Source organism: Micrasema longulum, unplaced genomic scaffold, assembly GCF_059751315.1.
Source record: "Micrasema longulum isolate JH-2025_06_02 unplaced genomic scaffold, ASM5975131v1 h1tg002433l, whole genome shotgun sequence".
Classification (NCBI taxonomy): Eukaryota; Metazoa; Arthropoda; class Insecta; order Trichoptera; family Brachycentridae; genus Micrasema; species Micrasema longulum.
In genome coordinates this window covers 28,054-41,793 of record NW_028279578.1, presented here as the reverse complement: position 1 = coordinate 41,793, position 13,740 = coordinate 28,054, and the positions used below count along the sequence as shown (strand labels likewise).

Here is a 13,740-nt window from a genome sequence, read left to right as displayed (position 1 = left end):
GTGGGAAATTTAAAATTGAAGAAGTATAAATTTCAAGGAAATGAATCTGTTGATATGTGATTACTTGTATAATGGATGAAGCAGTAAATAAAAAAAACAAAGAAAGGTTGATTTTAACAAATTAAAAAAAAAAAAGGAAATGCTTACAACGAAAAATGTTCTTTCATACAATAATAAAGTAGAAACTTTCGTTATCCATTGTACACCATATTATGTTAGTCACTTGTTAAAATAATATAATTTTACTTAAGGAGAAATGTTTAAGTTGTATTCATAAAAAAAGTTTTTATTCATAAATAAGTTTATAATAATAATTTTTTAAATATAGCTAGACACCAAAACTTTTGAGCTCTATCTATAAAACTTTTGCAGAGTGTTTCATTATAATCATACAATTTATAATCATACATACAATTTTGTTATGTTTTTTGTCAATTCGAAATCATGCGCAGCCACACAGAAAAGTGCTTTTTTTTTATTTGACAAATGCATTTGCAGTTGCATCTGCATCATACATCTTGCATTGGGTTCCTTCCCATGAACAAAATATCGTTTTGCAGATAACTCTGTTGAAGGGCATTTAACTTCCACTACAAAATGATCAGCTATCGCATCCGGAGAGGCTCCAAATATGGGAAGTTCCTTGGAAAGCAGGAGGCCACATTTATTAAATTTTATTTTCAAGTCCTTTTGTAAAATTTCTAAAACTTCCGCTTCGAGAAGTTGACCACGCTTCATTGCTGCAGTTTCAATTATTCTACCACCAAGAATAGTTTCGATAAGTGTCCCATCTACTATACCGCAATTTGCAACCTCATAGAGTTTGGATGCAGTTATCCTGCCAAATCGTAGGCTATACCATAAAGCACAGTCGGCTTGGTGCAGGGTGGCATTGGCTGCCATTTTACATGATTTTTCATTCATATTTAACCGGCAGTAGTTTATAAAATCATCTGCAGACCAAATATCTCTTGTTTTAATAAATTCATACACAAGGTAATTAATACAATGTTTTTCAATTTCAGTGGCTGGGCTGTAGTATTTAGTTAACTGGCTGTTAAATACTCCCAGCCGAATTGTTTTATTTATAAATTCGGCAAAGAAATTGTTATCTAACGCATGGATAGCAAAATTGGGATGCGGGTCCTTTCCTATTTCTTTGGCTTTAATGAACTTTTTTGAGGTTCCAATCGCAGCCATCTCGGATTTTCTCCAATAACACTCAGTTGACGTCCTCGAGGGTTCCTCAGAACGCCTGTTGAGCCACGCCACAAATGCTAAAGCATGTTTGCATCCTCCTGTAAATTAAAAATAAACAAAATTAACACAACGAACTTAAAACAATATAACTACATTATTTAACATGAAAAATCACAAACTTTATGTTTCAAATATAAATTTTACAATGATTTTTAGTTAATAAAAATAATAATTTAGATACTGGGTTGAAAAACTGGTGTCGAGTACAATTATTAAAATGCATGTTCAAATCCAATGAATCGGGTTGTGGTCCCGTGGCTAGTGTTGCAGACTCACGGATCAGAGGTCCGAGGTTCGAGCCCCACTCTACTCCATCTTGGTTTCCATTTTCTAATAGTGAGTTATTTACAACTCGTTGAAAATGGCCATCAAAATTTAAATATTTGGGTAAATTATAAAAACGCCAATATTTCTTTTTTATTAATAAAAAATGTTGAGAATAAATTTTACAACAGAAAATAATGAAAAATATTATCTGTGTGCATTCTTCTCTTCATGGACTTTCCTAAATATAATATGAATTACCCGCGACCTGTGTTAATAAATAGGAAATTAACCTTTTTTTGGCCTTGACTAATACAATATGCGTTGGCAAATATATACGTCGAGTCTTAGTTTGACAGTCAAGATATAGGAGTGTTTCATTTTGTAATATAATACCTTGAGAAGCTGGACAATCATGACACTGGCATGATTCAATTGTTTCTTGCACTTCATTACATATTAATGTGACTGCATAGGCTTTGGCTCGTACTTTGTGTTCCGGAGTTACACGAGCCTTTACGGTACAAATGTCGCCAGTATGTTTTACTTGGACATATCCTATCGAATTGTCACCGTAGTTTTCTCTTGTCGATCTAAAATTTTAACAAACATGTTACTACTAACTGTAAATTTAAGTAATCAATTTTAGTATTTTTAAAAGAACCCAGAGATTATAAAATATTATTTGACATCCATATCGCGTTCACCTCGAGTAGAGAAAAACGACTTCCGGCTACCCTTCCAGGGAAATTTTTATACGAAAGTAGGTCAGTTTACTTCGTAAAACCGAAAAGAATCTTAAAAATCATTAAAAAATTCCAAACAGTTCTACAAAACAAAAAAAAAACAGATTGTTGGATGACCAAAATAACAATATTCACACATTGAGGTTATGTATTCAGTCGACAAAGCTGAATTCGAAAGAATGTTTATAAAGTAATATAAAAGCAATTTTTAACAACAAACCATACTATACAACACTATATATATAATTATATGATAAATTATAGTATTAATTTCTTACCTGAAAGCTTTAACACCTCGAATTTCGGCGCTTATAAAACTCGCGTTACTTGTAAAGTAATTAGTCATCATAAACACATCAATATGCGGTAAATTGTCAGATTGTCCTTGTACAAAGCCACTGTCCGTCATGACAAATTGAATTAATTTAGAAAAGGTTGAAAAACATAAAATAATCAAATTAATTCGATATGAAATCCGTTTTCACTTTCATCTGTCAACGTCTGGAACTGGAGAGTGGAGTGGGTAAGGGGGGGGGCTTAAGATAATATGCATAGACAACTCTCCTTATTTTTCTATCTGAGGCCTGTGGCATTACCAACATTAAAATGAATGCATTACTCGTGAAGTTCTGTGACGAAATTTATAACCAACTTACGAAAGAATCGTTTTCGATGGACCTTATTTTCCAAACGAAAATAATGAATGAAAATATTCATTTTAAGAGCTTATATAAACACTAGGAGAATCTTTAAAAATCTTTTATTCGTAGAGTAGGTTAAATCTGATATTCCTCCCGAGTGATAATACCCTATTAAACCAACATGTGCATGTTGGTCATTATCAGTGCATGTCGTGTTGGTTTTATATTTTTGTGCAACAATTATGGTGAAGGTGTGTAGTGGGTTTTGCATGTTGGTTTAATTGGTGTCCTGACGAAGAGACGGGTACGTCTCGAAACCGGTAGACATAGAAAAGTCGGTAAGTGGTTACATACACATATTTAATAACATTTAGCGTTGTGTTTATGTTGTCAAATAAAACAAAGTGGCCACCAATTGAACGTAGTTATGAAACTGGGATAAAAGCATCTTTGTGAAAAGAGTTAATGATATCTCTACAAAACAGTTGGAATGTTTTTGACTTCAACAAATGATAAACAATGAGCACATCAGTTTTTTATACATTAGAAATAAGAATTTAATTATTTATTTTGGCTGTTTTAGTAATTTTTAATGGACTTTAAGATTTTTCTATCCCTGTGAGTGTTCTCTGCAAATTGAGAAATACCGTTTTTGTGATCGACACCATTTTCAGAATGTGATTTTTACAGTTTTTTGTGTTAAAGCGGTCTTGTTTTTTTTTAGCAAAACATAGAATCGACCTTACTGCACCCGATAACAACAATATCATATTTTTCTAAATTGTGGACTGGCTGCTTTCTGCATAACTACGTTCAATTTGTTGCTAAGCAACAAACCAACAAACTAACATCGCTTGCGTTATATGAAACATGGTGATATGGCTTTTCTACAAGTTCACGCTTTATTATCTGAGGTTATAATAAATATTATATTGGAAATGACAAAGTATTGCCTCCTTTTAAATAAATAAACAAACTTACCTTGTCTCGTCAATGTAATCGCACGCCAATGTAGTATATTTATGTAACTAATCTATAATTACATTATTTATCAAGCATTGTATTTGTAAATGTGCCGACACAAGGTTGGGATGGCCAAGATTAGTTCAAAATACGGATACAGATATCATGAGCCTGTCTGTGTCTGGACCATGAATCATATCGTGGCACCCACGTGCTTTCAAAGTTTAATTCCTTATCTTCGTGTGTTCTGCTTGACGAAATCGGTTCACGGGAAACGCGAACTGATAAAATGTTGCAATGAGAACCATTCCAAGGAAGTAGATATTTATTTATTCATACATCGACGGTTCAAAGAACCTTTTACAAAAAAATTATAATTTACAGAAATAATCACAGCAGTGCACAATAATCATGTAGTACATAGTATGAAAAACAATTTAGTAAACATATAATACAAAAAGTTAAAAAGAAACATAACATTTCTAAATAAAGATAGCAATAGATTAGATTAGATTAGATTCAAAAACTACTCTTACTCAAATGAAAGACATAACCCTCACAGTACATTACATACAAATAATATAATAACTAGATCCTCAACACATAGACAACTTAAACAAATATAAACTAATACTACTTTCGGACAAAGGGATATTGAGTATTATTCAATTAAAATCTATATCCTACTTTCACTATCTATTAAAGCAATTAGTAATGAGAAAATGTTTAAAAAGGCTGTAAAAAAATGGATAGTGGAGCTAGGTAGAAGCAAAATGGATTGTCTCATTCGCCCATACCAATGCTGAATCAACTGCTCCACAACTGTATGGCTTATGTTAGGTTTTTGTTATTTTCATTGTGTGTTATGGCTACACAATATAATATATAACGAAGTTACGTCGTTTGAGTTGATTTTATTTATAGATGAGAGTTTTTGTATCACTCAGAACCACAAAAAAACAGCAATCTATCGTATATAATTTACATATATTATATATATAATACGCAAGTAACTTGCGTACCAATCCTGTCTTTGCTGTGAGAAATTATAAAACTAACATCGGATTTTTTTCCCCTCTGTAGAGGATCCTCAGAACAGTGAACGAAATCTCACTAAACGGTACTGTCGATGTGTTCCTACAGCAACGGCAGGCATTTAAGAAGCAAGCGGTGTTGTCTCTTCCGACTCGCAATGTCACATTTGCCATTTCCGCCTAGATTATGCCATGTTTTTTTGATTATACATTTTGTAAATTTAAGTCGATTTTAAGACTGTCTAGATTAAGTATTACTCATTAATGCCAATTTATTAGGGCTTATTTAAGCCTGTTGATTGGCTTAAAAAAAAAAAAAAGTATAGCCTCGATATATAACACATTTTAGGAAAAGGATTCAAGTAAAGGACGCTCGCAATTATGAAGTTCGGTGGTTTTTTTAATTTTTTTATTTGTATATAGACCATTGAACTAAGCCTAATTTTTTTTTTCCATTTTTATATATCGTATTACCAGCGCTATGATTTTTAAAATGTCTTATTTCTGAAATAACTGTTACGTCAGAGGTTCTCTTCCGCTTATTCTCGATCAGTTCTGCCCATTGGTCCATTCACGGCAAGCAAACTGAAAATATTCCATAACTCGTTTATCATTCGTTGATTCATATGAACTAATGACGTTCAAGGTAGTCGTAGATTTTCATGAAACTTTGCCGTACAATTTAATGATCCAATTTTTACCGCGCTCAAAAAAACATTTATTGTATCCAATTTGCCGTTGGGCTGAAGTTCCTTGTTCAAATTATTTGCTAGAACGTGTATAATATCCACGCAATGAAGAAGCTTAGTGTTTTTTTTATTTTTTGTTATTAGATTATCAAAATAAATTTTACTTTTTTAGAGCACTAAATGAACTCAGCTGAAAAATAATCCATAAATAATTGATTACGCCGTTATCAGATTACTGCATTCGCTTAATTTATTTAATTCTGATAATATTAAGTAGTTTCCTGGGTGGAAAAAGCCGACGAAAGATTATATGTAAATAGTCAACTCAGAAATTTCACTGATAGAACAATGGAGTTAACATTTTACCTGTTGTTTTGGAGTTGGTTCATTCTTGTTGGTTCTTCGGGATTCCCAGAAAACTGTACGTCAATGTTTTTTAGCTAAATTTATTTAAACAAATTGATTTTTCAGAAAGGATGAAAATTATTTACGCTGAATTGACCAATAATTTTTTTTTTTTTTTTTTTGCGATTTCATCAGTCTTTGTACGACCAGTTTCATGTAAAATATAATTATAAATTTAAATAGGTTTTTTTATTTATTTGGGAAGCATGTTTACAGCAGACGGAAGAGCAGAAAAAGACATAAAAGGAGAATGGTTACATATCTGCATTGTGTTTTGATATTATTCATTAATTTTAAATATGCGTTTTTTTCTATAACTATGGGTGTGTCATAACATTTCTATATCTATCCATGTATTTGTATATTATTGAAATGAATGTATGTAAAAATCCCGACTTCTTCTTCTTCTTATGCCTTGTTCTCACCACTGATGGATAAAAGCCTCTTCCAAACGTCTCCATTCCTTCCAAATCACCCGCTTTCATCATTTATGTTTTACCAGCTATAGAAACAATATCATCAGCCCATCTTTTCTGTGGCCTTCCACCACTTTTTTTGTTTACCCATGGTCTCCATTTTATTATTCTGGGAGTCCACCTGCCATCATTTTGCCTCGCTGAGTGTCCTGCCCACTGCCATTTTAATTTTGCTGCACGATCCATGATATCCATGATTTCGTTCCTGCGCCTTATTTTTTCATTTCTTATTCTGTCTCTTAGACACACACTAAGCATCTGTCTTTCCATGGATCGTTGCGCGCATTTTAACTTCTGACTACTTTAATGTGTTACAGACATGGTTTCTAGTCTGAATATCATCACCGGCAATATGCAAGATTCATAGACTTGTCCTTTCAAGCATAAGGGATTTCTTTATTTTCAAAAACACACCAGGACACAGAAACACACAAGTTTTAGTTAAAATAAAATATATTTTCGACGTAGTACTGACATTTTTAAAGCCAGAGTTGCTATTCTGAATCACTCTCGTGGCACGAGAAAACAGTTTTTCTCGTGTATTTTGTATGTAAATACACGAGATAATACGGCCACGAGAGCGTTTGGAATACCAGCCAAGATCATTAAAATTTTATGAAAATAAATACGGTAGATTTTACAAATTTCAAAAGAAAATGGTACAAATAAGCTCATTAAAAAAGCAGATATAAGATTTTTTAAACTTTTTTTTTTCCTTAGTTATTTGTTTGATGATGGTGAGAGCTTTTTCACCTGTTGGAGGTGACAGAAGAAAACGACGTCATGTTTCGACGTGTGTTTGTTCATCTTCTTTTGCCGCTCCTACCGGAGGTTGGTGATCATCGTTCTGAATTCATCACTATCCTAGGTCAGTCTAATCAGCGCTGCTGCATCCAGCACACCGAACCACTGTCTGAAATTTTTGAACCATGTTGCTCTTTTTCGTCCCGTTCCCCGCCTCTATCTTTCTTTGCATAATAAGTTGGATAGTAGAATCTGTAGAATCCTTAAAATATAATTTCCTTAGAAATGAAATGAATTATCTGATCGTACAGTTATAGCTGATTTATTATTCTTATTTAAAATAATGAAATCGATAATTGACAGCCCTGCTCTGCTTGAACGAATTCAAATTCGAATACCTGGTAGGTGCACTAAAAGTAAGGAATTATTTTTTTGCAACAATTCACGAACCAACTTTGAAATGCACTCTCCTATACCCAGGATACATAGGTATGGAAATTAATTAGAACAAATATTCGATATCTTCAATACAAATTCTGTTCATGAATTAAAACGAATTGACACGCGTTATTTTTTAGAAAAAAAAATGGATTTATTTTAAAACGTATTATTAAATTTAATTTTGTTTCCTGGAATACGTGATTTTTTATTTAACACGTTAGACATAATTTTAAATTGTACATTGGTGGATTTATTGCCAAATGACAACTTCTTCCAACCAACTGATGATGATGATTTCACTAAATAGAGGTATTATTTAGTAATTTAACTTTTTTAAATTTTTGTTTTATTGCTCAAAAAACCTTTATTTTTTAAGTAGATACTAATGTTGTATTAATTTTTTTATTATTATTATTATTTAGTTATTCTCATTTTTACTGTGTTATATTTATATTTAGTACATAAGATTTTCTCATGGTTATTGCTATCTTTATTGAGAAATGTTATTTTTTTTAAAACTTTTTGTATTATATGTTTACTAAATTGTTTAGTTTTAATTATTCTATTACTTCGTACTATGTACTACATGATTATTGTGCACTGCTGTGATTATTTCTGTAAATTATTTTTTTTTTGGAAAAGGTTCTTTGAACCGTTGATGTACAAATAAATAGTAGGGCATACTTCTCACTGCGGAATATGTGACCAAAAGTATGAGGTTTTTCTTTTTTTGACGGTGGTCAGTAACTCCCTCTCTTTGTGCATAATGCTTAAAACAGCTTTATTGGTTTATTACATGTTTTATAATATAATACACAAGAAGCGCGAGAGAAACAATGATTACTGAATTGACATGATCTAATCTACTCAACAACTGCCAAATGATTAAGGGTTTTACTGATTTTATATTAGTTGTCCCCTGTGTTCTTTTATTTCCTTTGCCGTCAGCAATTTGATTTCTATGCTAAGTGATTCGTATTTTGGATATTTGGATTTTGTTGTTCACTTACAAGAAATGCACGATTCACCTTATCCACTGTTCTTAAGATGATAGGAGGTTATGTGACAGTATGCATTGAATTTCGGGTGATTCCAAATGAAGATGAGGAAACTGGATACAATTAAATGAAACTCACGTTCATAAATATATCATATATCCACTAAATAATAATAAATCATATCAGTCAATGAACGATTATAAGCTGAGTAAATGCTTTGACTGGTGCTAAATTTCTTACCCAAAAAATATTCAAGTCTACTGAGATATTTGTATGATCACACAATGTATTTTTTATATTGGAATTTTAGATAATGACTCGCCAATGCACCCTAGAGTAAGTCTGAATAAAGGAGATGTTAAAAATTTAAAAATAAATCCCATGGAAGAAGATGCGGAGTACTGGAAACAACTTGGAAAAGAAAGAGTTAAGATGTTGGTCAAACAGCAGTTGAACACCAATAAGGCCAAGAACGTCATTTTCTTTCTTGGGGATGGAATGTCTATACCAACATTAGCTGCAGCCAGAACTTACAAGGGGCAATTGGAAGGTAGATCAGGAGAGGAATCACAATTGAGCTTTGAGGAGTTTCCTGTCACCGGAATTTCAAAGGTAATTAAGAATTTATTTTTGAATCGTCAAACTATGTTATTGCCGCCTTATAAGCATAATGCATACTGAAACGAGTTGCATTTGTAAAAATATAATCAGTAAATTAGATTTTGTTCATTTGACGTAAGTGTTTGTCATAACTTTATTCTAATAAATTATTATTCCTCGACGGTACTTCATGACTGAGGATCGTGACTACTATGTCGTATTCTCGAGACTGCAATCCTTAACTTGTCTTGGCACCATGTGAGCTGCTACAAACGAAATACCTGTTGCGGTTATTATCTGGTTCGACTAGCCCATGGGATTGCCCCTCTTGACTACAGCAAACTTCTTCAGGCAATCTTTCTCTTTATTTGATGTGACGAATATACTCTTTGAATATACTGAGAACTTTGAACGTTAAAAAATATTTTTTAATGGCTGGTCGCATTGAGCATACATCTGAATTTTTGGCATCTTAATCTGAGTCAACCTCGTGGTCTAATGGTTAGCCTGTTTGCTTACCATGCAAGAAGTCTTGGATTCAAAGCCTTCCAGCTTCTTTTGCCTGTAGCCGCCCACTTCTGAACGGATGCCTCCTCTATCTTTCTCTATACCAAACGGTGTTAGTCTATTTGTATCCACGCTGTTCTCGAATGTTTCACAATGTCATCTCTCCGGCGGGTCATCCGAGGTTTCTGAAAGTAGTCAGTGCAAAAAGTGTTTTTTCCATCTATCATTCCAGACCAGCTCAGCGCCATTTCAACGTTGCAACTCTTTCAACCATGTTTTGCATACCTGTTTTATTTCATTTCTTATTTTATTTCTGAGGCTAATCCCCAGTGTCCTTATAGAAGTTAGTACCATCATATTAGTTTTATTTAAGTATATGCGTAGTCTCACTTTTTTTAGAGGCTATATTCAGCTCAATTAACACAAGAGAAAGTGCCTCAGTATCTCCACTTATCAAGACTGTCATTGGCAAACCGTAGGTGATTAAAGTGCGCTCCATCCACTAATATACCTTTATTGTTCCAGTCGAGTTATTTGATCATTGTCAATAGTATTGGGGTTTGGGGTATCGTATATGCTTCTCGGTTTGAGGCCAGACATGATTGACATAAAATATTAATTAAAATTGTTGTTTTTACACATACAATATTTATAACCTCTGGACTGGAACCTGAAATGTAAGACTGATCATCTTACTTTGATGTGATAAAATGATACGCTGCGTTTGATATACTAATGCAGTGCTCTTAATGCCATTAGTTTCAGAGAAGAAATGATAAATTTATGATAGCCGCCAACACTTTCTATAAACAATCAAAACAATATTCTTTAATACCATTGATCATATCTCTACTATTTTTCTTTATATCTCTTTTAATTGCCTACATTACAAAAAGCTTAAATTTATGGTTTAAGTAGAGATCACTAAAATGTGTAATCTACTTAATGATTTTTTTTCAGACATACTGCGTAGATCGTCAAGTAGCAGAATCAGCCTGTACTGCAACTGCTTATCTTGGTGGAGTTAAAGCTAACGCTGGGACTATTGGAGTATCAGCAAAAGTATCAAGGCACAATTGCACCAAAATGCAAGACAATTCCACATATGTTTATTCTCTTGCAAAATTGTTCACAGATAATGGTCGCAGTGCTGGTAAGTCAAGGATAAAACTCATTTTAATGTTTGGATTTCTACGTAAACGTGTATATTAGTGGATATTATAAAAAAATGATAATAAAATCAGTCAAAGTATTTTTTTTTTACTGTTTGCAGGAGTTGTTACAACAACACGTGTTACAGATGCTTCACCTGCAGGAACATATGCTCACACAGCCAATCGTGACTGGGAGAGTGATGCTGATGTTGTTAACGCCGGTTATGATCCTATTATTTGCAGAGACATAGCTCATCAACTTATACATGGAGATCCTGGACAAGAATTTAAGGTTGCAAAAAAAATCGATTTAAAAATAAATTTTACGCACTATATAACGGTTCGTTAAAAATGTTTTAAAATCTCCTTTTTAGGTCATTTTAGGTGGAGGTAGAAGGGAAATGATACCATCAACTACTGTTGACGAAGAAGGGTATAAAGGGAAACGCGTGGATGGCAGAAACCTCATAAAAGAATGGCAAGAGAAAAAATCTGTATCTAACAAAACATTCGAATATGTTTGGAACAAAGCACAATTATTAGACGTTAGCAACGAAACAGAATATTTGCTTGGCCTTTTTGAAGCGGATGATTGTAAATATCATCTTGAAGCAGATCAAGAAATGGAACCATCTTTTGAAGAAATGGTTGAAACTGCTATTAACATTTTATCGAAAGACGCTGAAGGATTTTTCCTTTTTGCTGAAGGTCTGAATCTCTGATCTGTATATTTTTTTATACCATAAGTAATGCAATGATTTCGGTTATATTCATATTAATACTTTTTTGTTTCAGGAGGCAAAATCGACCATGCTCATCACGCAACAAGAGCAAAACTAGCGCTAGATGAAACTCTTGAGTTTTCTAAAGGTATTGCAAAGGCTGTTTCCATGATGGACAGTAAAGATACGTTGATTATTGTCACGTCAGATCATGCTCACACTATGTCTATCAGTGGCAATCCAAGTAGAGGAAACCTCATTACTGGTATTGTTGATTTACAAAAAGCATCCGATGGACTTCCATACATGACACTGAATTATGCCAATGGCCCTGGTTACAGAAAAGAAGTTGATGGTAATAGAGTAGACGTTACCCAAGAAAATATAGGTAAAAAAAGAAGATAATAATAGTATGTATAGTAGTTAAAAAATATAGCAGCCATCATCCAAATGATAGTGCAAATATTTTATGGCATTTAATTTTTATTCATACTTTAAAATTTATTTTTAGCGGCATTGTGTTTCCTGTTTTTGATAATTCTGAAATACATGCGATCTAACATAACAAACCTTTTGGTTGAATCTTTATTCAAATTATCAAAAAAAAATGTGTAAAGTTAGAGTAAGCGGTGGTTTCTTTTTTAAAACTTTTGCTTTTAAAAATTTCCTCACCATTTATTGCAATTATCATTGTTTAGTAATATAACTACGTATCTCGTTTGTGTAAAATTACGAAAATAAATTGAAAGTACTATGGTGATGTTTGTTACCTACTAAACGTCGGGTTATGTCGACTGCCTAGTAGGTTCCACATAATTTTCTAAATATTTATCCACGTTGATATCGTTCCATAAAAATCGTCTCATGAGAACGTTTTTTACTTCACGATCGTTTTGGATAAATCTTCAGACGTACATGGTATGTGTAATGCACAGATAGAGTAAAAGATTGTACTAACAGTTTTATTATCTTTAATTAATACAAAAGATACAATATATAAACTTAACTAAACTTAATATAGTAGAGAATGGAAATATTAAAAAATAACTCAAGCATCTAATTTGTAAAACGTAAAATAAAGTAGTTAAGAAAAAGTATGAAATCGTAACAATTAAAACTAAATCAAGTTTTTGTCTAAAGAACGTGTGTCACCGAACACAGCCAAAACGCTTCTCGTCCTGTCCGTCGCTCGGACCTGGCGCGCGACGTCGCGTGTGACGTCTATAGTGTTGCCACAGTACCATCCGTAATTTGACAAAGCGAAAAATAAACTGAGAATCAGTAGCCTGGACTTGTTACATTGAACTCATGTAAGCTGATTCATTTGTGGTATCTAATTGTTATAAAGGAAGATTAAAACATTTGGTTTTAGTTTATTTTTAAATACTACTTGAGAGCTACTCTTTTTGGTGTTGCAATGTCTTATTATAATATTAACAACTAGTCTGTAAGATAATTTAACAAGGCATCATGTTGTGTTGCAGATGATCACAGATTTCTATCTCCAGCTCTAGTTCCTCTTGGTTCAGAAACTCATGGGGGTGATGACGTGGGAGTATTTGCCTATGGACCGTGGCAACATTTGTTCACTGGAGTCTACGAACAGTCCTCGATACCTCATCTAATCACCTACGCAACTTGCCTAGATGATGAACTTAGCCATTGTAAAATTAATTAATAAAATTGTACTATCCCAAACTTTAATAAACGATAATTATCTTTTCTGTATTAAAAAAAAAAATATTTACGTTCACCTGAGTTAACTGCACCCCAAATCTGTCAAAAAATACGGTTTTTGAAGTGATGGCCAATAGCTAATGATACGTTTATTTTGGACTGATCTAGATACGTTTTTTCTCTTTCTCTCTTTGTAACTTCCTATAGATTTAAATATTAGTCAGTCTCAAGATTCCCGAAAGAGCTCAATACCTGTTAATCTTGTTAAACTTCATAGAGAATTGAATATTTGTCAATTTATTTAATTCCCCACTGACTTGGGCATCCCGGCCAGTTGAGGACATTTTTTGAAATAAACTTCCTATATACTGGAATCCAGTATTTTTTTATTTATTTTTGTAGTGCAATATTTTACTGTA

At 32.9% G+C, this 13,740-nt stretch overlaps 2 protein-coding genes across 2 annotated transcripts; one reads left to right on the top strand and one right to left on the bottom strand.

The window, feature by feature from the left end:
- Positions 1-1,220: 1,220 nt before the first annotated feature.
- Positions 1,221-2,916, bottom strand: LOC148272218 (uncharacterized; the record flags this gene model as incomplete). Its single annotated transcript, XM_088240348.1, has 3 exons — positions 2,549-2,916; positions 1,921-2,117; positions 1,221-1,298 (listed from the first exon to the last, which is right to left on the bottom strand). Coding segments are annotated over exons 1-3 (406 nt in total), but the record flags the coding sequence as incomplete, so codon positions are not given.
- A 3,016-nt stretch (positions 2,917-5,932) lies between these two features.
- Positions 5,933-13,444, top strand: LOC148272217 (membrane-bound alkaline phosphatase-like). The gene is made up of 7 exons (XM_088240347.1): positions 5,933-6,018; positions 8,972-9,273; positions 10,729-10,921; positions 11,042-11,214; positions 11,297-11,630; positions 11,718-12,032; positions 13,129-13,444. Exons 1-7 carry the CDS (start codon positions 5,946-5,948, stop codon positions 13,320-13,322), a joined length of 1,584 nt encoding a protein of 527 aa, XP_088096473.1. The 5' UTR covers positions 5,933-5,945; the 3' UTR covers positions 13,323-13,444.
- Positions 13,445-13,740: the final 296 nt, after the last annotated feature.

Excerpts from the sequence above, each read along its gene's own strand:
- LOC148272217 (XM_088240347.1), top strand. The coding sequence starts at position 5,946 with ATGGAGTTAACATTTTACCTGTTGTTTTGGAGTTGGTTCATTCTTGTT. Across the intron at positions 10,922-11,041 it reads AGATAATGGTCGCAGTGCTG|GAGTTGTTACAACAACACGT; the intron begins GTAAGTCAAGGA and ends TACTGTTTGCAG. Across the intron at positions 12,033-13,128 it reads CGTTACCCAAGAAAATATAG|ATGATCACAGATTTCTATCT; the intron begins GTAAAAAAAGAA and ends GTTGTGTTGCAG.